The sequence below is a fragment of the Myripristis murdjan genome, chromosome 13 (assembly GCF_902150065.1).
Source record: "Myripristis murdjan chromosome 13, fMyrMur1.1, whole genome shotgun sequence".
NCBI classification, from domain to species: domain Eukaryota; kingdom Metazoa; phylum Chordata; class Actinopteri; order Holocentriformes; family Holocentridae; genus Myripristis; species Myripristis murdjan.
Window position 1 is genome coordinate 33,601,367 of NC_043992.1, and position 23,067 is coordinate 33,624,433.

At 41.8% G+C, this 23,067-nt stretch overlaps 3 protein-coding genes across 4 annotated transcripts; 2 read left to right on the forward strand and 1 right to left on the reverse strand.

Moving 5' to 3' along the window:
• Window positions 1-1,769: 1,769 nt before the first annotated feature.
• Window positions 1,770-9,756, forward strand: tlcd1 (TLC domain containing 1). Its single transcript, XM_030067857.1, has 4 exons — window positions 1,770-2,378; window positions 3,550-3,632; window positions 5,856-5,938; window positions 6,838-9,756. The coding sequence occupies exons 1-4, from the start codon at window positions 2,173-2,175 to the stop codon at window positions 7,237-7,239; spliced, it is 774 nt and encodes a 257-aa protein (XP_029923717.1). The 5' UTR covers window positions 1,770-2,172; the 3' UTR covers window positions 7,240-9,756.
• Window positions 9,757-10,730: 974 nt separating this feature from the next.
• Window positions 10,731-17,235, forward strand: rab34a (RAB34, member RAS oncogene family a). 2 transcript variants are annotated; one of them, XM_030067924.1, is made up of 12 exons: window positions 10,731-10,908; window positions 11,174-11,208; window positions 11,720-11,836; window positions 11,920-12,011; window positions 12,136-12,204; window positions 12,883-12,984; window positions 13,073-13,137; window positions 13,392-13,443; window positions 13,541-13,622; window positions 15,107-15,197; window positions 15,328-15,435; window positions 15,523-17,235. In XM_030067924.1, the coding sequence occupies exons 3-12, from the start codon at window positions 11,762-11,764 to the stop codon at window positions 15,588-15,590; spliced, it is 804 nt and encodes a 267-aa protein (XP_029923784.1). In that variant the 5' UTR covers window positions 10,731-10,908; window positions 11,174-11,208; window positions 11,720-11,761; the 3' UTR covers window positions 15,591-17,235. The 2 variants fall into 2 exon arrangements, with proteins under 2 accessions (XP_029923784.1, XP_029923785.1); XM_030067925.1 differs by having other exon boundaries at window positions 10,733-10,908; window positions 12,139-12,204; window positions 15,523-17,233.
• Window positions 16,545-20,856, reverse strand: LOC115370768 (adenine phosphoribosyltransferase). Its single transcript, XM_030067926.1, has 5 exons — window positions 20,700-20,856; window positions 20,195-20,288; window positions 19,062-19,208; window positions 16,894-16,989; window positions 16,545-16,780 (listed from the first exon to the last, which is right to left on the reverse strand). Exons 1-5 carry the CDS (start codon window positions 20,820-20,822, stop codon window positions 16,620-16,622), a joined length of 621 nt encoding a protein of 206 aa, XP_029923786.1. The 5' UTR covers window positions 20,823-20,856; the 3' UTR covers window positions 16,545-16,619.
• Window positions 20,857-23,067: the final 2,211 nt, after the last annotated feature.

Genomic DNA, 23,067 nt, shown 5'->3' on the forward strand with positions numbered 1-23,067 from the left:
TAAGTTTCGTCTTTCATATAATAAGTTTCATCCTTGAGATCCTGAGAAAGAACATGAGAAAGGGAGCAATAGGCCTATTGATTGGGTCTGAAACACGGCACCGCTGCATGTATATTATATATACAGCAATGGCCTCAACTACTGCTAATGGCACATGATTGATACCATCAACTCAGTCTTTGTTGTAATCTGTCTGTTTGCCTTTCTCCCTCAAACACACTAATGCACACAGATATATGAAAATATACTGTACATGTTCTTGAGAGAAATAAACTTGAATTATTGGTCAGAATTAAACAAAAAACAAAATCCACAGAGGCTGTCATGACTGGATTGTTGTGGAGTCACACTATGGAGCAGATTGCCACCTTACCCATCATAGGGAATTTTCTAGTACATGTCAAGTCTCAAAGAGGCGGGCCTTTATTTTTGGTATTTGCATTGAGCGCCCCCAAGTGGCAGTAAAATGAACTGTGAGCTGCTGAGCTGAAAAACAGCTCCTCTTGTCTGTATCAGTGGCTCTTCACATTGGGTTTTGCTGTCATCTGGTGGTGTGTTTTTTATATTGTATACAGCGTCTATCATCATTTACCATACCATCAACATTTAACATTTTTCCAACTTATGACTGCAAAAAACAAAGGCATAAACAACATTTATTTAAGTTATGATGAGCGCTCCCAAACTGACTTGATATGTATTGTGGGCAACACATACACTGTTAGATTTTGGCAAACAATCAACAAGCGATCAAACCTATTACGAAAAAAAAAAAACAAAAAAAACATTACCAGTATTACAAAAGTATTATGCAATATCAGTCGAGTAATAGGTAGAGTGAAGGTGAGGTAAGCAAAGTGGTTGCAAGATAACATGTGGAAGTTAAAATTTAAATTTAAATTCAAATGAGCTTTACTGGCATAGATGTTGAGGTTACATTATTGCCAAAGCCATATTGCAAAATATTACATTGTGTATGATCAATGAAAATGTAACAATGTACAGCAATGAAGTGTTTAAAAACAGTCTGTGCATATAAGCATAGAAACATTTTCTGCACCCCAGAAAAAATGAATTTCACTTAAGAAAATGTGATATCAGCATTTCCAGGTCTATTTACAGTAATTCCATAACTGAGGCTTAACTGTCCTTGTGAATGGGAGTCACGAGGGTTGTGCAGGTGGGTGTGTGAGTAAGTGTGCTCGGTCTTGGTTGTTGCCAAGATGATTTTGCTCCCTCCTCGCTTCCTCTTCCCCTTTCCCCACCAGGCTGCTGAGGCCAGCTGTGGGGACTGAGCTCCGCGCTCGCTGTGTTTATGGAAAAAGTTATGGATTGGCAGCTTCTTCTCTCTGAGGAAGAGGGCGTTGGAGGTAGAGTTTCAGTTTGACATATTTGTTTCAGTCCCTGTTAAACAGGACTTGCTGGTGTGTGTTGCAAAGAAATTCAACTGGAAAAATCCTGACTGCACTCAACCCAGCGGCTGCATATCATTGATCCTGTTTCATCACAGCATCCATCCTGAACTTTTCTACAGCATTACGGAGGCATGACCATAGGGCTTCAATAAAGAAATGAAGACTATCTTGTTTGAACTTGTGTGCACTCCAATCTGCTCGCCCTGAAATCAGATTTTAGCCCCACTGTTTACGATTTGTTTTCTTGAGTACAGCCGCTGTTGCCCCTCCTTGTTTCTGTGGTTTTCTTAAGGCAAGCCACCACCCACACCGCTCCCTCTCCACCACTCCCCCTTCACTCTGCTCACAGACAGTCAGGCAGGCTGAGCAGCAACACATTACAAGGGGCAGGGAAAGACAAACACAGTTGCACTGGAATGAGCTGTTACAGGGATCCCCTACGTGCCTTCCTATTTAGGCTCAGGAAGTTGAAAACGTGAGGAGAAGCAACATCTGTTGGAGATCAGTCGTGCAGAGGGAGCCGTAAAACGGTGGGAGAGAGACAATCTCCAGCAGACCTCTGTTCACAGACTCCTGGATCTGCCTGGAGGAGAACACTCCCATCACACATACCCGTCAACGGACCGTGGAAAGCAAGAAGAGACGTGGATAGAAGTGTGAAAAAGTCAACAGGGGAGGAAGAAGAGGCGGGGGAGACAGACAACAAGAGCAAGCGCACAACTGGAACAAAAAAAAAAAAAACAGGGGGGAGGAGAGGATGGAATCCCTCTTTCCTGTACTGCAGAGTCACCCAGGCCCCTCAATCCTGGTGTGCTCTCTCTTTTTCAGGTTGGCCCATCGGCTGCTCCAAACTCTGCCTGTGCCCAAGTTGGTGAAACAGGATGACTTCCGCTCCTGGAAGTGGAGAAACCTCTCCGTCTCCATGGTTCACTCGCTCCTCACTGGGACATGGGCCGTGACCTGGTAAGTCTCCACACTGGAAGACCATTGTTCATTCACTGTGAATCCACATGATGAGTTATGCAGGGGGGGTGTGGAGCAGTGACAGTCTGTGGCAGCCAGGCCAGGCAGCGGCGAAGAAGAGCATGCTCATACAGGGTCAGGAATGGGGGAGACAATGGCATTTCTAAGTGGGACGGAAGGGAAATACCACTGCCTGATCCATACAAAGCTCTCAGTTCTCTGCATGTACTTGCTGAGCTCTTTGCAACGATGGTTTGTGCTCTATGTTGATGTTGAAAGTGTACCAAATAGTTTAGCACTTGTGGTTCAACGTCACCTTTGAGCAACAGTCTGCTTCACTTAGACAAGAACCTGGAACGATTAACAGGAAAAACCTGCTGGCTAGACAACAGTTGAGAAACTACTAGAATGAGAAATTATTCCTACAGGGCGGTGGCAATGCTGCTGACTCATCTTTCAAGTTTAAAAACTGCAGGGGGAAAGTTTAATTTGACCCCGTCATTGGCTAATTCTTTTGGCCCTCTGCTTTTCAGAACTTTACTGGGCTTTTTAACTAGTCGAAGCCTCTACTGTGCAATCACATGTTTGAGCAATGGTGTAACATCTCTGCAGATGTGAGGGGAACAAGTGACTTAACAAAACAAAAAAAAAAAAAAAAAGGTTGCTTTCCAGCCATGCATCCATAACCACAAAGTTGTATTCTCAGCCATAACAAGGCAGAACCAGCTACTACACTGCTTTATATGTCATAACAGCAACAGGTTACTCATTAACATCCATTCATTCATGGCATATTTATACAGGGAGGGGACAGACAGAGTAATCTTTTGTTGAAGTATGCCTGTTTTGCAAGAGAACCACAAAGTGACCAAGAATGATAAAACACCAAGGAATGCAATTTTTCAATAGTTGATACACTGGTAATGACAGCAGTTGACATTATACAGAAAGGAGATATGCTAAAATGTACTCAGTAAATCAATATACATATGATAATGTACTACTGCTACCGCTACAGGGACAGACATCTGTTGGTAAGGGGTTGAAGAATCCATAATGCCTGATATTAATGTCTCTGCTTAGTCAGGCTTTTCTCTCCAGGAGTGAGCCCATGTTTGTCTGAGTGAGGGGAATACAGACCCCACTATCGATAACATGTATCCCTCTCCAGTGTGGTGGTTTGGCCAGAGACTCTGCACAACATCCACTCCCACTACACCCCTCTGTCCTACGTGCTCGTCTGCGTCTCGACAGGTCAGTGAATGCATCGTGACAAAGAACGACACCCCAGGAAAACAATTCAAATACTTGCACTGTGGTATGAAAAGACAAGTTTTGATAAAAGTGGATGTGTGAATGCAGCATTGTGTAAAGTTTGCTGTAAAAAAAAATAAAAATAACATGTTTATTTAGGGAAGCACTGAAGTAAAATCATCAACCTTGTGAGTGACAAGGGACAAAAGGCTGTGACTGGGGAGCCTCATGCCTCATGCACAATACGGAAATGTGTGGGATGATGTCATTGTTATCCATCCTTTACTAAAACAGATTGCCCAATACTAGAGAAACACTGCCACCTCCCAGCCGCTGCTTTTCACGAGGCTGAACAAACGTCTCACCTGATCCCACAGAACGGGGGGTGGCGGGAATGGGCGGCACCTCTAAATCACCATGGGCACCAGAGCTAATCCTCTAAAGACTCGGTGGTCTGGCGTGAATGCCGTGCGAGCTGTAGGTGTCAGATGAGAAGAGGAGTCTCCCCTGCATTTGTGTGTCACCATGAAGACGCAAATCTGTGGAGATCTTCCCTAACAACCACAAACAAGCAGTAGTTCCTCTGAGGCAGGCCACACCAGATCCTGGAGTTCATACTGCTTGACATGGTGGCTGGTTATCTGTCTCGCTATTCACAGCATGCCAGCCAGTTGAGGGCACAAAAGGACTCTTAGTCTCTTGAATACTCCCAGCTTAATGAGGCCTACACAGTAAGCTAAGCATGGTTATATTGTGAGCTGTTTGGCTGGCATCTTCTAAAAATAATAACAGGAGAGGCATTTAACCCCTCGCTCACTGGTGAATGAGATCACTTCCACAAATGTGGCCTCTCATTGTGTGCTGATGGCCCTTGTTAAAAGTCCAGCACATGCAGCACAGTGCAAAGAGTTAATGTATTGCATATTTTTAAGAGTAAGCACAGAGAGGCTTTGGCAAAGTTGGTGAAATTTAAAGTTAATATCAATTAATATCTAAAAAAAACTTCAGTGTTTATAAATTTTAAATATGTGTATCACATGCTTACCACTGTTATAGTGTGTCAGAAAGCATTTGCTATCTGCCTACACACTATTTATAAATGCTTTAAGGAGGCTGGGAATTCAAAGTAAAGTGTCATCAGATATCCAGCTATGTTATATGAGCAGGTGGTGTGATTGAGTAAGTAATGACAAAACAAAACAAAATTAGTGAGTAAAACAAAATTAGATTCAATGGTCACATGTCGATACTCAGATAGTGAAGCAACAATGAAACAAAGAGCAGATGTTCAATAAACCTTCACATAAAAACACATTCAATGAGGTAAAAAAAAAAAAAAATGACATTTTTGCCCACACATTTTCTCTTTAATTTTTTTTTTTTTTTTTTTTTTTTGATAAATGGAAATTATGTTTTACAAGTGAAACAGGGTTTGTCACATACCATTTACTTGTAGTGTTTCGTTTGGTTTTGTTTTCCTTCCCGCTGCAAGCTGCACACGGCTCTCCAGTAGCCTAATGATCTAATTCTGCCATTGTTCCAGTTTTGCTCTGCAGAAAATCGATCCATTATCTGCCATGCGTGCGTGTGTGCAGCAGCCACAGTGACTGATTTGTTTAATGCTGCTATTGTCCCCAAGTGTCAACTGTAGTTTTGTGGCAACTGTAATTTCACTACCAGGCCTACATACTGGTCATGCGGTTTAAAGTGGTTTGTACCACAAAAGCATTTGGAAACACATTCAATTTCATTAAGCAGAGATTTTTTTCCCAAAAGGTTTGGTGTGTTTTTATGAATGTTTCAATCATCTAAAATATCAGCCATCTGAAATAAATTAATTACCAAGGGGTTCGGATTATGATTATTACACAGAGTGAAGTTTGATGTGTGGTGCGGACGCTTTTCATCTAATAATCGAAATTTTCACACTGGAAGTCAAACTGGTTACATGTAATGTCAGAGTACAACATGAAAGAAATTGTTAATTTGAAAGCCAAAATGTGTCCAGGAGCACATTGGATGCTATCATATCACCTGACGCTCAGGAGACGTTTTACAGAGGCGTTACAGTCACTTTGGCATCGGAATCAGACTATCCCCATAAACTGTGAACAAAGAGGTTTAACAACTTCGATTACAGATCACATTGCTGAAATGATGAGCTCCCATCCCTGCAGCAATCATGTCAGTTAATCTTTTTTTCCCCCTCTTCTTTCCTCACAGGATACTTTGTGCAAGATGCAGGCGACATTATCTTGACTGGACATGCAAAAGGATCGTGGGAATTCCTACTTCACCATGCACTGGTGAGACGGCTTACCTGTGGCCGCGTTTTCTTTTCAGTAGTATCGTACTTACATTCCTGGTTCAGATAACATATCACAGCCAGCGCGCTCAGCCCGGCCTCTTAGCAGCTGGTCTGTGAACGAGTCTGATGTCAAGGTGAGCTGCCCAGGTAGCGCCTTCCATGACTGGGTGTGTGCATGCGTGTGTGTAAAACGGTAGGAAAAGGAGAGGTAAATATAAGGAGGAGGACAGATGTTACCTGGGGGGGAAATGAATATCGCTAGTTTAAATACTGGTGGAAAATTTGCTTCTGCGTGTCATGAAATACAGGAGGTCATGTCAATTTTGAGAACATTTTCTCCACTGTGAGAAATGCAGGCCTTCCTCATCTTCCTCATCCCTTTTGTGACTTATTAACTTGGTGAACTGCTTTTTATATGCCACTGCTCTCTCATGCTGTTGCTGTCACCTGCCAAACGCTGTTTAATGTTTGTCTCTCATCTCTTTGCGGATGACTTATTACATTATTTTATTTTGTCCCTTGCAAGCCCTTTGGCAACTTAGATCCTTTCTCTGGGTAAGAAGAGAGAGAGAGAGAGAGAAAGAAAGAGACTAATTGACTAGTTATAAGGAAAACAGACTGCCTGTATGGCCTGAACTGAGATAATTGCGGTGCTTGGCGCTACTGAGCAGAGGATCATTGTCTGGTGAGAGCAATACAATTGACAGACTTGTGTATCGTTGAAAAGACATATATCTCTTTTTCCAGGGTATTTTTGAGCATGATAATGCATCACAACATCTACAATTAATGAAACTGCCAATATGTCATATCCAAAGCTTGGTTTATGTGCTTAATTGAACTAAGAGCTCTTCTAACACATCTCTCTCTCTCTGTGTGTATTTGTCTCTCCCTCAGGTGATCTGGTGTTTCCTGTACGCCCTCTACACACAGCTTTACGTGGCTGGCGCCGTCATAGCTCTCTTTGTAGAGGTCAACAGTGTCACGCTGCACCTGAGGCTCATGCTGAAGCTGGCGGGGGCGCAGTCCTCTGCCGTTTACCAAATCAACAAACTACTCAACGTCTTCACCTACATCACGTTCCGCCTGAGCGCCCAGTTCTACCTCACCTGGTACATTGTGCACAATTACGCCTCTCTGGACCACGGCGGTTACTTTCTCGTCACCATGGTGGTGATGAATATCATGATCCTGATTTATTTCTACCGCCTGCTGCGTGCTGACTTCCTCCCCCGGCGAAAGAGCTGCGTGGGACAGAACGGGACGCACAACAACTCCAGAAAGTTTCTCAGTGATTGATCGTGAAAGGTCTGCATGACAAGGACTGTGGACCAGCACACTTAGTATGTTTTGTGGGAGGTTTTTTTTTTTTTTTTTTTTTAATCTTTTGTCCTTTCAAACCATTACTGTTCAAACACGACACCTTCCCTCATGGCAGCAGGTTCCCTTGTTGCTGCGTGTCACGCGGCCAAAGAGCAAAAACATCTGGTTCAAAACAGGTGGAACCGGGTGCGGCCTCGCTCCGGTGCTGCATTCCAGAGACGCTCAAAAGTCGGAAATTCCAAATTCCTACTAGGAAAAATGCAGCAAAATAGCTCATGAAGTCTGAATTACGTCAAGGAACCTTTAATTTCCTTTTTTTCCAGGATGCAGGTATCTGACCTCAAGTCAATAAGTCGATGTAAACACTTGAACATGTTTATAGACCTCGAAATACACTTAAAACCACTTTTTAGCACCACATGACCATGAAATCCATAGAAACTCCTGTGTGATAAGTAGTGAAACCTACACATTTGAAAGCTGCACTTACAGTTGCTAACATTCTTTGCTCGCTACCCGGCTAACACTGCCACTGACATCCAGTAAGCCTTTGCATGAGGAACAGTATTTTATTTAAACATGGGACTCCATTTTCCTCTCCTGCTCAAATGTTTTAAGGGAATGAAGCGAGAATCTCAGATATGTCCTCTTTCTTTATGACGCCCGCTGCGGCTGAAGAGATAGTGGGCTGAGGCTTTACTGACAGACAGAGATCATTCAGCTAACACACTACGGTGCAGGACAATTTAACACTTATAGTTGTCAAATTACATTTTGCAGTGAAATCTGTTTTTATGTGGCACATCTTAAAGGTGAGCTGAGCTGGATCCTGGGAAAATCTTCATAAGTAGCACAATCAATATGTTTGATATTACAGCAACATTAGACAGATTTGATATCAAGTAATAAAAAAAGCCAATATGAGATACCAACAAGTGATGAAATAATTGAATAATGGTGCATTTTAAAAGACAGCGCACCTCATTTGCTCAGTTGACAAAATGATACCACTGTTCCTGAATGGATCCCCTTTGTTTGCAAGATATTGAATGAAGACTTAAGGTGAAAGTATGCTCTGTGTTTTCTGTTTTCTGTTTTTGTTTTTTTCAAATATGGAACAATCACATTCTGGAAGTAATCTCTTCAACCGTGCAACTGCACATTTCTGATGCATTTCAAACTAGAAGTGTGCACTCAGTGGAGTGCAGATCTCCGCCAGGCGTGTCGTCTTTTCCGGGTGACGGGATGCTCTATGTGCTGAGCAAAACCCGGGAGAGACTCAGCCGCCTATTGTTTTGCCAAACGGCCCAGATTACCAGATAGATTACTGCATGATTCAAATATAATACAGTAGGGCATACACTACCTATGGCTCGCAAGCCATATTTTGCCATTATGGCTTTTGGCAGAAACTACTTTTTAAAAAGAGTATGAATTAAAATATCAAAATTTAAAATTGCTACTAAGGTCTCTCTCACACACACCACTTAGTGACGGCTACTTTACACATCATTTTTCACAGTTGTGAATCATCGGGCAATTTAATCTATTTTAAAAACTGGTAGACAGATTACATCAGCCTCTGACACTTTTTACAGTGTTTTTCTCCCGCGTGGCTGCTCTGTGTTTAGTGTTTTATAAAATCAAAAAAAGGAAAAATGCAACAGATGTCCCGTATTTTTCCACCCATAATCAGAGCGAACACGACCGCTATAGGATAGAAAATATATATTAGGCTGATAGACCTACGCAGAGAGAGAGAGAGAGAGAGAGAGAGAGAGAGAGAGAGAGAGAGACAGCACCAATATTTGAGTAAGCTAGACGGTGAGTGAGGAGAGGCAGCAGAAGAAGCGAGAATGTTTTGAATCACTGCAACCAGGAGAGCTTCTTCATCATTGTCATAACTGCACACAAAACACTTCAGGCCCAGTAGTTTCCAAGATTAGCTGCGGACGGACACACACACACACACACACACACACACACATACGACCAAACACACAATCTCCTCCAGGCTGCTGCCTGACAGAGATTATGATAGTACATGTGCTCAGTTGACCATGAACTTACAGCCTTCATGTCCTGCTCATTCCATAGTGACAGTTAAAGTTAAAAGCCAACAATTAGTACATTTCAGTCAGTCTGTTCTTTTTTCTATTTCAACAACGGCCAAGAAAATCAAAGCAAGACATGAACAGACATGAACAGTGTAAATGTGCCTGGTAACATGTCCTGGTGCCTTTTACCACAGTGCCTTTCAAAGTCAGAGCTGAGTGGGGACGGATGTAATCAACTGTGCCTTTATAAGAGACAGACTAATGCCAAACAATTTTTTGTTTCGTTTTAAGAGGAATTAGATTTACTTGACCATCACCTCAAATAATGTCTGAGATATCTTGCATCTTGAAGTGAAAACTCCTTTTTTCTTTCTTTCTTTTCTCAGAGGCTTTGTATTTTGGATTGTTGAGTGACCGTGAATAAAGAAACATGAAACAACAACAACAACAACAATGTGCTCTTTATGTGTAAATTGAAGTAAAATGAAGTAAAGAAAAAAAAAAACTTTGGGGTTGCTGTGCATTACTTGACTTTTACTTTTAATTGAGCAAAGGAAGCAATATCAGAATATACACATTCAGCCTTCAAAGCCAACAGCATTTTAAAGAAGAGTCAAATATAAAGTCAAAAGTGATTTTTAATCTCTCTTTTTTTTTTTTTGCCTCAAATAACCCTCATAACTCTGATATCGAGCATAGGTTACCCAGAAAAGGTGTAGGGCGCCCTCTGTGGTCCAGAGGAGGAACAAATAAATGTCCTGGAGCATTTTTCTCTCAAGTAGATAAATAGATAAATAGACTGGAATAAATAAATACACTTACATATACTTCAGTTTGTGCCTAGATATGTGTTTAAAAATACTCAAATAAGGAAAATAAATACATACATAAAGCCAAGAATGTGGAATGAATGAATGAATGAATAAATAAATAAATAAATAAATAAATAAATAAATAAATAAATCCTAGAATATGGAATAAATAAATAAATAAATATAAAAAAAAAGTACTTGTATATGACACCCATCATGAATATATGCCCAAACAAAACATTTTGGATATCTACATTTGGAGGAAGAAGTAAGGAAATACATTAAAATAATACTCTGAATGAGAGTCATCCACATACGGGCTACAAAGGCATCATTTTATACATCTTTTTTTGCATATTTATTATTTTGAAATTATTTGCACGCATATCCGGAAACAGCCTAACGTGTGAGATATTTAATATAATTTAATTTAAGGGCAATTTGTTGAGTATGGCTGATCACATCGGAGCAGTGTGAATATTCATGAAGCTCAGTCTATTTGTCGTCGTTTGGGATGCTTCCTCGTTTTCTCCAGCAGGGGAACCAGGAGGAAAAATGTGGCAGTGGGAAAAAAAAAAAAAAAAAAATCTGGGAACTGGGTACGTCCCTGTCGACGTTATTTCCCCTCAACTTCCGTGGATCATGTTTCACCTCAGCCGACAGTGAAGCTGATGGTGTGGATGGCTTTGTGCTGAAATAAGCGGAGCCTTAGCGGGAGGAAAACGCCGAGACGGGAGAGCGGAGGACCGGAGCGGACTGTCCCGGCCCGGTTCAAGGTATCCGGAGACATCCGTCCTCACCGTCCTCCTGTGGGACTCTGCACCTCCGTGTGTGGAGCGCCACAGCCTCTTTTTTCCACCTCGGACCCCTCATCATTTATATCTGGTCGTTTTAACTCTCCAAAATACTTAACATGGAATTCACGTCGGATTTCGCCCGATTTTCGCTTTTGTAAATGTGTTTTCTTCAGTTGTTTAGGTTTTCGTGAACGCAGACCTCTAACTTGTAAAACCCTAATTACACCCGCTTGTTTCTCCACAGCTTCGTTGAAACAATAGGATTAAAACAGATCTACAGTAAGTGGATCATCTCCCTGCTGTCTTGTCTGCCTCCGCCTGTGGCCGCGCACAGATAATGAACAAAACTTCATCTGTATGCTTACCCTGTGGTGTGTCTGTCTGTCTCTCTGTCTGTCTGTCTCTCTCTTTCAAGTGAATTGTACATAAAGGTGGTCACAGGTCGAAGGTGTGGGGACAGTGAATGATTAAGCTCCATATTTAAATCATTTCACTGGTAAACTTGTGCAAAACATGCAACAGCTTGTATTGAGTGGAGGGGGTGCTGAGTAGAGCGGGGGTCACTGGGGTAATGTGTGCTGTTGAAGTGTGTGTGTGTGTGTGTGTGTAAACTGATCGAAAGTGGTGAGATTTCAACATCAGTTTAAAATTTTATCTTATATATTTTTTGGTATTAGAACGATTTCTAGTGAATTAAACTCTAGTATTCTTCCTTTTTGCTGAGGACTCCTGCAGATGGCACATTGTTGATCTGTCTGTCTCTCTCTCTGTGTCTCTGTCTCTCTCTCAGCACACCACATGTCCCCCTGACTAACATTTCCCTGCCGTACTCATGTCCGTCCATGTTCCAGCCATGAGTGTGTTTCCTCCTGTGCGCAGGGACCGCGTCATCGCCCAGCTCCCCCAGGTAAGCCACCAGTCACCGCTCATTCACCTGTAGAAACTCTCCTCTGTAAAGCCTCGCCGAGTCACCAGGCCGGTCTGCTCCAGTGTTTCAGCAGAGACGCCGCCCTTCACACTAAAGACGAGTTCAACAACAAAGTGAGGACCGCTTGCCAGGAGCAGCGCACCGGCACCGTGGGGTGAGCACAGAGGCCACGCACATTTAGTGAAGTTAGAGTGTACCTTCAACTTATGTGCTGTTTTTAATGTTTACCCTGTGTTGCTTTTTGTTTCTTTCTTTCTTTCTTTCTTTCTTTTTTTAAGTAGGTTTAAAATCTCCAAAGTCATTGTTGTCGGTGACTTGGCTGTGGGAAAAACCTGCCTCATTAATAGGTAAGCAAAAATCAAACTCAGTCGCTTAATATTTGACCGCAACTCGAGTAAGGAAGCGGTTCCGGGAAATATATAACAGAAAGGGATGTAACCGTCCCTTCATTGCATCAGCTGTCAATTCTGCTGATTCATCTGGGTTTATCTGCCAGAATAAATAAATAAATAAATAGAATGAATCACTCTCTTCTGTCTGCATCAGGATGAGATGTTTTGACAAGATCATTTACGTTTCTTAAAAAAAAAATCTGAATGATGTTGTGATCTAAAGCAACACTATGAATTCCTGTAACTTATCTTTTATTTAAATAATGTCTAGGTAATTGTGTTGTCTGTCCACATGTTTATACAACGGATGTAACACGGTGGATGGATATGAAATTTGGACTAACACAGCTGAATCAGATCGCTGACTCGAACTGTGATTTACAGACTCAACCTGAAACTGAGTCGAATTGAATTGTTGCACAAAAGACAAATTGCTCTTAAGTGAATCAGCGACCAGTGACTCATGACTCAAACTGAACCATCTGTTCAGCCAAAGATTCACTTCCCCAGTAAATGCTGATCACCGAATTATACCAGTGCCTCACTGACACCAGTGAAACAGCCCGAGCTAATGTGGTATGTGTTGTGCCTATTTATAAGCTGAATAATGTAATAAGCATGTTTCATTATTAGGTTTTGCAAAGATGCCTTCGATAAGAACTACAAGGCGACGATCGGCGTCGACTTTGAGATGGAGCGCTTTGAGGTGCTGGGCGTGCCGTTCAGCCTGCAGCTGTGAGTCCCATCGCCTCATTCTTGCACTTCAGAGTCTGTAAAGTTCGTCTGCTGCACCGCCGCTCACCAGCCTCTCTCTGCGTTACAGGTGGGACACTGCAGGGCAGGAGAGGTTCAAGTGCATCGCTTCTACATACTACAGAGGAGCCCAGGGTACTGCAAGACACACTATAACAATCAGCTTGTGTTATTTAGTGCAGCACAATAAATCAAAATCATGTTTAACCCTCTCCTGCCACCCTCCTGACATTCATTTTATTAACAGTGAACATCTTCCTGGAAAAGGATTTATGTAGAAAAAGCAGTGTATACATACAAAATGCAGTATGTTGCTTTTATGGCATGTTTCTTGGTGTAATATGTTTTCATCATCACATTGGTCACTGTTTTTCTTTCTTTTCCTCCAGCTGTGATTATTGTGTTTGATGTAAACGACATCGCCTCCTTGGGTCATGCAAGGTGAGGATGTGTTTTTATGAGAAATTGTTTTCATATTTCCACACGTTTATTTTATTTTCCATCGAGGCGACTTGACATTGTCTTTGTCCGTTCGCAGACAGTGGCTGGAAGACGCTCTGAAAGAGAACGACCCCACCAGTGTCCAGCTTTTTCTCGTCGGCACAAAGAAGGACCTCAGCGTATGTATTCACGTTATTCCTGAGGCTGTTTTTACGTGGATCTGCCTGGGAATGGCAAACACTGCTGGCTTCACTCGAGCCAGAGTTAGTTGGGGGTTATTTGGACGGATGCCAGTACCACCACGTCTGTGTGTCCCGACTCAGACCTCAGGAATGTAACTTCTCCTCCCTCAGCAGACCCAGAGCACTGGTGATAGAATGGGAAATCACAAGACATTTCAAATTGTAATGTAGCAGCGGTGGAAGGCAACTACCCATATTTTAGTATCTGAAAAAGAACACAACACACAGGACCTTTTTATGTAAGTATTTTAAATGTTTACCTCTGTATTCACTTTGCAGCTTTTATATAATTAATGGAAAAAAGGACCTGGAATGGAATCCATTAAGTGCAGCTCATCAAAGGAATAAGGATGAGCACTGAAACATGTGCCCAGCTGCCTCAACACACACTGAAAGAGGCTTTTTCCTGAAACACTGGTGTACCCATCCCTCTGTTGCTGCTTTAAGGTTATTCAAATAATAGGAGAATTGAGTGCTACTTTTTGTTTTCATGAAAAAAAACACCAGAATGTTGAGATCTGTCATTTATATTTTTAAAAGGCCTGGACTTTACCAAAGATTACCTATATGCTGCTATGCTTTGCTATTAGGACAACATAGGTAATCTGTTAAACATGCATACATACATATTTTTTGGACATTACTGAGATTTTTTTTTTTTTTTTTTTTTGCTAATCAAATAATTTCCTAGAGAATCACTTAATGTGACTTGAGCAAATTTGAACTGAGGTATTAATAGTAAGTAAAGGCAGAATGAGTGGGGTTTGTTGGCTGCTGTTTGTAAAAACAACATTGAAAGCTGGCCCCTCCTCTGTGGCTGAGCTAATCACTATCAGAAGGTTTTCCTTTCCTAGGATGGCGACGGAATGAAACGGCTGCCCAAAATCTAACATTTCCGTCCTAGGAAAAAAATTTGCCCTGCTGGCACCTACCTGTCCAACAGAAAACAGGCCAACGTCGCGTCACTCTTCATCCTCCTCTCCCTCAGTGCTCATCAGCAGGTGAAAGCCAGATTCACTCTCGCTGTGCAATGAGCTTTGTCCACTTGCTGATTTGCCTCGCTAGATTTCCTTTTTTTGGCGGTCCACATCAGCAAGATTCGTAGCTTCCTATTGGATGTCGTGCTATCGATCTGGCACTGTGCAGCGCTGTGATTGGCTGGGAGCTGGGAGAAGAGTCCCGAGCTCAGCCAAACAAGTAAATCCAGGCAGAGGGCAGGGGCTCTGCAGACACACACCAACACACACTTCCAGTGGCTCATGAATGATAATTGAGAGGGATTATATTTGTATGAGTGTATACATTATTATTATTATTTTAGAAAAATCCTACTCATTCTGCCTTTAATTTATATTATAATATCAGAGTTAGATTTGTATTATTCATATCTGAACTCGTCCGTCCTTGGCTTCCTTCAACAGTCTCCTGCACAGTACGCTCGGATCGAACAGGACGCCATCAAACTGGCCCAGGAGATCAAGGCAGAGTATTGGGCTGTGTCGTCGTTATCAGGTAAGGGACTGCTTGCATCAAAATAGCCTGATACAGTACTATAAATGCATTCAATAAAAGTTTATTTGAAATTTAATAACAGCCAGTGACCACAGTGCTAAGTGATTTATCTGTTGTTGCGATTCTGAAGGGGAAAACGTGAAAGAGTTCTTCTTCCGTGTGGCATCACTGGCCTTCGAGGCCAACGTCCTCGCCGAGCTGGAGAAGAGCGGGTCGAGGCAAATTGGAGATGTTGTCAGTGAGTATACCATCCCACATGGTGTGGTGTGGCAGAGGAGCACTCGCTTTTGGCACACACCTTGATCCCAAACTGCATTTCTTTCAGGAATCAACAGCAATTCAAACAATGTGCACGCCACATCCAAGAAGAAGCAGCCCAACTGCTGCCAGTGAAGACGGACACACGGGTTAAGAGGCAGAGGTACGGACCAAAACAAGACCTTTCTCAGTGGAAAATGACGGGCTCCGTGGCCGCTTTCCAAGACTTGGGATTTTGTGGTGAAACTGGGAGGAGGGACGCTGGAATCCTGGGATCTTTGAGTTCAGTTTTTCCTGGCCTAGAAAGAATTTTCCTCAGTGGGCTGTGGATTCTTGTGGCATTGCTCAGTTTAACTCGTCTGGCGTTATGACACAGCGATCACCCAGAGTCTGTCTGTTTAAAAAATGACCATCCTGGTGCCGCCGAAATGCCCGAGGACAGTGTTTTCAGTGGAAAGATGTTGGATGGATGTGTGGATGCTTATGTAGCTCATCAATGAAATATTTTTGCTGCGTTACTGTTGTTTTTATAGCGAACGCTTTTTTTTTCCCTCGCAGTAATGCTCTGTAGTGTACAATATATTCCACTGTTCTGATGAGTTCTCATGCTTAGTAGTATAACTGTTTTTGCCTGGTGCACAGTTTTATAATATCACCGCTGCGTTATAAGTTACAGCCGTGGACATTTTTTTTATATCTACCATGTACACTGCATAGGTACTTTTTCACTTTCTGGTTACTTACTTGTGGTACGAATGAGTCACCTCAAACTAGTGCTGATGGGTAAATCAGAGTCCCAGACAAAAATGTATCTTATTCTTTGTTTAATTAAAAAAATATATATATATAAACACTTACCATCATTTATTTCTCCTTATATTTTACTGATCTAATACATTTTATGAGAAATGAAACATCAGTGAAGAAGTGATGGTTTTGAAATGAGTTATATTAGACAAGCCGTACACAAGTCAAAGACACCTGTTTAAACAAAATCAGTCATAAGCTTGAATTATTGAAAAAAAAAAGGAGATCTGTTGATATTTACAGAGATAAAAAGTGTTAAAAATATGATCATTAGACTAGTCACTTCCAAAAAGGTAAAATGTGTGTGTGCTGGTTGGATTTCTCTGACATTTTAGGCACAGATATTAGCGCTATTCCCTAAGTTGTGTCATTGTTGTGACTGCTGAAGCTCTTGAAGGAATCGAGATACTGCCCGTCGATTTGACTCTGGAGTTCGTCTGGGATGCAGTGGGAGTATTTGTAATTTTCCTTAATCCACTTCCCTCCCTCGGTGTTCTCGATGGCCACAGCAGCCACACCTGCGGTTAACACGGGTGTGACATTATCTTATTTATAGGTGATGACGCTCAGTGAGGTGTGGTGTATTATTGTAATTGCCTGTAAAAGGTTGAGGGTTAAAGGCAGCACTCACCCACAACGGTGGCTCCCAGCTGCTCCACCAGCTTGATTGCGGCCCTCATGGTGCCGCCGGTCTCTATCCACTGGTCCACTATCAGCACCCTGAGACCTGCAGCGAGGAGACATGGTGGATTCTGCTAACATCTGCCGGGACATGAGTTCACAGAAGGCGCCTCACTCACTCAAACTGAGTGCCCGGACAAGGCTGCCAGGACTGCGGCCCTTTGTGGTGAACAGACCAGACGCCACAGTAATTTGCACTAACCAACACTGGGAGGCGCTGCGCCACATGAAGTGAAAGATGAAAAGAGGCGCCCCAAATGGACAAAATAATAATAATGATGATCATTTCAAAAGGCAAATCAATAAAATCCCCAAACGACAAATGAAGTTAGACTGTAATAAAACAAGAAAGCACCCAGTAGCATGCAGAGATGATGTAGTTTTGTATTTTTCATTAGTTTTTATTTTTATTTTTGTTTTCTGTTCAGTTTAGTTTCACTCTGTTTCCAGGGTGGGTTTGCTCATATCAGTTAAGTTTTTATTGTTTAAAAACGTTTAAATATAAACTAGTTCTTATTAGTTTTGGTGTTAGTTTTAGTTTTTTTTTTTTATCATAATTATTATAATATGGGAGGTGTTTGTCAGGGTCTAGATTTAAGAAGGTCAGAATAGGTATTGTGACACAAACACACCACTTTGTGAGGGTCCCACTCTCAATAAACATCAGCACCAAGGCCTCATGCTTGAGCAACTGACCAAATTCACAAAGACTAAACACATTTTCAGTAACTTTGGCTTCATTTTAGTTGGTTTTGTAAGAACACAATATCGTTTCAGTTAGTATATTTTTATTTCAGTTGACTAACATGCTTTTTCACACCTAGTTTTAGTTTTTAGCTTTAGCTCGGCCAATATAATGACCTATAATAACCTTGGTGGAGTGCAAACCTCCTATGCGGCAGTCAAGATATGCCAGTTCCACATGTTGGACGTCACCAAAGTTCAATCAGCATGATACTTCTTGGCTCCGTTAGGAAGTTATGTGCATTTTTATGTGAAGCCATGGACACTGCCACATCCCAATCTGGCAAGTCAGCATGAAAAGTGGTGTAAATGTTTTGGAGATCCTGATATCAAACAAAACCGAGCAGCAGAATGGGGTGAAAACAAAATCCCCGTCCAGCTCTGTTGGTGGTTGTAATAAGATGATAGTGCTTTATTGTATTATGAGGAATAAAAATAAATAAAAGTTAAAAATTGTAGAAGTTTTATGGTTAATGTAAGTCTTAAAAGAGTTAAGAGATGCTACTGATTCTGCAAGCTGGGGCAGAGTTTCCCTCATCCTACTGAGATATTGGCTGATTCTAAATATTGGATATTGGCCAATAATGTCATCCACCTCCACCTTGATGGAGGCTCCTTCCTGACCACAGGCACATAACAGAAATCTGTAATGCATGAAAATGTATATTTCCACATTTAATTTATTCTCTGGTCACACTTTATTTTGACACTCCAGTGTTTGTCCACTGAGTCTCGTGATATTCATAATTGTGTGAAAAGTAGTCAGTCATTATTCAGTCTGTTCATTCAGTGTCTGTTTATTCAGTAGTTATTCAATTATTCAGGGTTCATTGTATGGTGAGGGTTGTAATTTAAGTTTGGCTAACAGGTCAGTCAGCCTTTTGCAGTCTGGTAGTTAGATATTACCACTAGACTATTCAAACACAGTATTACATACATATATATTTAACCACTCAATCCTGTGTTTTGTGAATTATTTTACTGATCAATTCATTGAAAGACATCAGTGCATCCCATAGTTTCCTCCACTACTCAATCTCTGGGCTTCTGACTTATCTGAAAGAAGTTCAGGCAGGGTTTTAGTGTCAGATGATGGTCCAAATAATCATTCAGGGGCTTTTCCGACCTGACAAGAACAAAAAAACTGAATCTTGGTAATTTTCTGGTCAGAAATATGGCCAAATTCAGGTATTGGTACTGCATGCCTGTGAAAGATTCACATTGGTTGGTCCCTGCTTTGGTGTGTTTGTTTCTTGATTACACATTACGCTAAGCTTTTTCCCCACAGCTCACAAACTTGACCTGTTGAATCATTCCCTACATGTTGGGAAAACATCAGGTCACTTGGTGAAATAATAAAAAGTGAAGATTAACCTGGTCTCAGCACATCCAGTCTTACTTCCATTGTCTTTTCTCTGCCCGAGTAGTCTCTGTACGGCTGGCTTTGGGTTGCTATGCACAGGTGTCCTGCTTTGCGGATGGCCAGAAAACCTTTTCCAAGGGTGCTGGCAATAGAAGCTCCTGAAAACGGCAAATCAAGAACATTCAGACATCCAGACACAGAGTGATTTTCCATAAATGATAATCTTGTCTGAATAAATCCAACTCATGACAGCAGTTCCAGTGTGGAGATGTGTAAAGTGCATTTCAAATGGTCTTGTTTGTTGGTTACAAAAGTACTAACCAGTGGTGGAGCCTGGGGGTGTCTGGGGGTGACCATCACTGATTTTTTTCCCCCCGTTGTAGTTGTGCCCACTGTTGCTACCCAATTAGGACCACTGGTTGATTTGTAAGGCACAGGTTAAGGGACAAAATTAAGATTATTGAGAAGTTGGAGGAGGTTACATCCTTGCCAAAACCAGTTAGTAATCGGGCCAATGATAAGCCAGTACTGGGAAATCAAATAACAACTATTTGTTTGACCAATGTGGTAACTCTACCACTCTCTATACGTCTAACCTGGCAACCCACTGGTTTGGCTACTGGCTTGGCTGTCCATGAGCTTCCAAAGCTCCTGACCAGCACATCGAGGCTAGCAAACCCTTCCTTAAATCCCAGACTGATACGCTGATATTTGATGATATGCATTTTAAATGTATCATTGTTGGTAAGGTTTGGCAAATTATGCATGTCATAAATTGAACGTAATATAAAAAATAGTGGTGCACTCATAAGCTTGGTGTTCATTTAGCAGTCACTGTTGTTGTGAATTGAAAAGAGAGTAACCTGAAATAGTAACTATTTGGCCTACGTCACTGTGCTATGAAAGAAACCCCACTGATTTCTGTGCTACCCCAAAGAAAATTATCTGGCACCGCCACTGCAACAAGCCTGACAGAAATGTCTAAATTTAGACTCTTTGCCATTGGCTTGGGTTTCCTGCCCTTCTTATGGTAACATGGCCGCAGCTGAACATGTGCGCAGACAGGAGACACACATGTTCTGTGTGCAACAAATTATGGTTGCCCTTTGCATACAGTTGACTGCCTTCAAAGACTTGTTGTTACCCAGAATAAATCCCATTGCGTCTATGCCAGCTACCAGGTCAATGCTGTCGTTGTGGAATGGACTGAGAAGGTCTTTCACACAGTCTGCTAGAGCCTGGAACAAGCATAAAGGTAAATATGAACAAGTATACACAAAATGCAAACGTTTCAAGTTCAAGTTAGATGTTCATTTATAGTTCCTAATCACTGTTTGCTGTCTCAAAGGGCTTTAAAGACAACAAAACGACAGCCCCTGAACTGAGAAAACTCACCCCCTCACCAAAAAAAAAAAACAAAAACAAAAACACAGTAGTAAACAGGGTGATATGTATCACAGTTATTCATGACAGTGAGAAACTATAATGCACAAGACTGGTGCATAGTGGGTAACAGTCATTACTGAAGATAAATTCTCTTGCAAAACAGTAAACAGCACTGAGTTATTTGGAGGACAGCCGCAGCCTCTGCAACACATCAGCCTGCTATGTTAATGTGATATTCCCAGAAATCAAACTGTCTGTCATACCTGGGAATTGCAGTAGAGTCTTGATGGGTCCAGCCAAGCAAACTTTGGTCCTTTTGTGTTGGGCGCCATCAGAGAAAGATACCATCCTTTCTGCCTGTTTGCTGGAACAGCCAACACGTCCATGCTCACACTCACAGCACTTGTCTACACAGTTAGACAGAGAAGAACTGTGGACGGTGGGTGAATGGGTGGACTGTGAATGAGCAAGTCACCCATATCGGGTTCCAGTGGGGCTGGGGAGGGAGGGGGGGGGCGTGTGAGTGGTTGCCATGAAACATGATGGGTCACAATGCCCCAAGCTTACTTATTCACCACAGGCTTTGCACTGCAGGTGCATCTGTCACCAGTCCCAAAACAATATTCTACTGCATTATCTATGATTTTGCAATGTAAATTAGTCAGATGATAGCTGTTTTAATTGCTGTACATTACAATGTGGTTTATCAGGAAATTAAATAGTTTAATTTAACCGCAGGGTTGTGGTTTGAATACAGTTACAGTACAAGTGCACTGTTACTGTATACCCTACTGTAACCCTTTTTTAGCGGCCCAACACCCCCACCCCCTCCTCCCTCATGAGAAGCAAATAAACTTAACATACCAGCACGTTCTTGTTCTGGCAGCTGTTCAGAGCTGCAGAACTGTGTTGTCTTCAAAGTGCTGCCTTTCAGAGTCATGGGAGGATCAGTGACTGATAAGTAAGTTAATTTTGCTATCATTTCCACTCCATGAGGTGCAAAATCGGTGATGTCCAAGCGAGCTCACAGGTTTCCACAGCACAGGATTTATATTCCTCAGCTCACAGGCATGAAACTCTGCTCCAGTTATTAAATACTCAAACATTCATGTTTTTTCCTGTGCCACATTCAAGCCACATGACTTGTTGTTTACACACCGGCCAGGGGTTAAGGCTGCTGTCCTTTCCCTTACTTCTAGCTAGTTGTGGATACAGTGTGTATCCAGTGTGTGATTTGAAGTAATTTGCCACCCCCCTCATTTGCAAAAGAACCAAGATGCACTTGCACCCCAGTGAACGGACTCCATCCCCTTATTTATCTTGCAATCACTGATCATTATTTAGAATATTAACTACTTTTTCCAAGTTTTTATTGTAATCTTTGTATCACTGAACAGAGCTGGGAAATTGTAACCAAAGTGACACTGAAAAGAGTGGAAGAACAGTTTTACCTAACATACAAACAGGTGAGAAATTAATATTTCTGATTCCTGGCCAGACGATTAAAGGGCTGCATAATGACTGACCCTGGTCTTGGTCTTTCCTTACTTTGTGCAAAATGATAGCATTTGTTCATGTGATGGTTACAATGTTTCCAAAATGTTGAGATCTATAAAACTCAGGGAATCCTCAGTTCTAACTGACTTAAGATTGTAAATAAATTGAAAGAGAGGTAAATTCATTTCAAAAGCCAGTAACTTCCTAGTTCGTTTAAATTGGTTCAGTTCAAGAATCAGCACCTTCAAGGCCACAGCACACACTGACTGTCACATTCTTTCATTTAATACATTTTTAATTAAAATCTTTTTAATACTAATTCTATATTGTTCGCTCAGTTTTGCCCTCTTTCTTCATCTTACCCCAGCTGGTGTTACAGTGCAACACTGGGATAAATTGATTAATACTGATCTATGATAAAAACTCAATATATTGATGATAATCACAAAGAAGACATGTCTTTGACATGGACAATTAGAGCTGCTAGCACTATTTGAAGGATCCAAGGGCAGAGAGACACCAGCAGGCAGACTGGAGCAAAAACAAAAACACAAGGACAGCAGCACAAACAGACTCAGTGACCTCAAGAGAAACAGGTTAGCAGACAACGAGATAACTGAAACACAAAGGACCCTGAGAAGACTGACAGAGGTTATCATATCATGCAGAGGTTATTATGAGGGAGCTCCTCAACTGCTCCACCACCACCACTCCATTGGCCATGCTTTTATTTATTTATTTATTTATTTTCATTTTGGCTTTATTGGCCAGATTCCAGTGAGGGAGACATGAAAGCCCTGCATTTCCACAATGTTTGCAACCCCTTTCATTAGTGCTATTTTTGCATTTCAGAGGCCTATGACCTTGGTATTAATCATGTGGCCCTTAAAAAAAAAAATCTCCAAGCACACTGGGATGGTACAGCAAGTAGCAGACAGAACTTGTCTAAGCTGCAGGCTCAGGTGCAAGCCTCATCCAATAAGTGTCTTTGAGCAAGGCACTGAATGCGCTGTTCAGCTGATGCAGAGGGCTACTGCTGCTGTGCAGAACTTTAACCAGCAAATGCAAAGAAAAACAGCCTGTCCATCATAAGCATAGAGTCCATGTCTTTTCTGGTGAACAGTAGGGTTATTA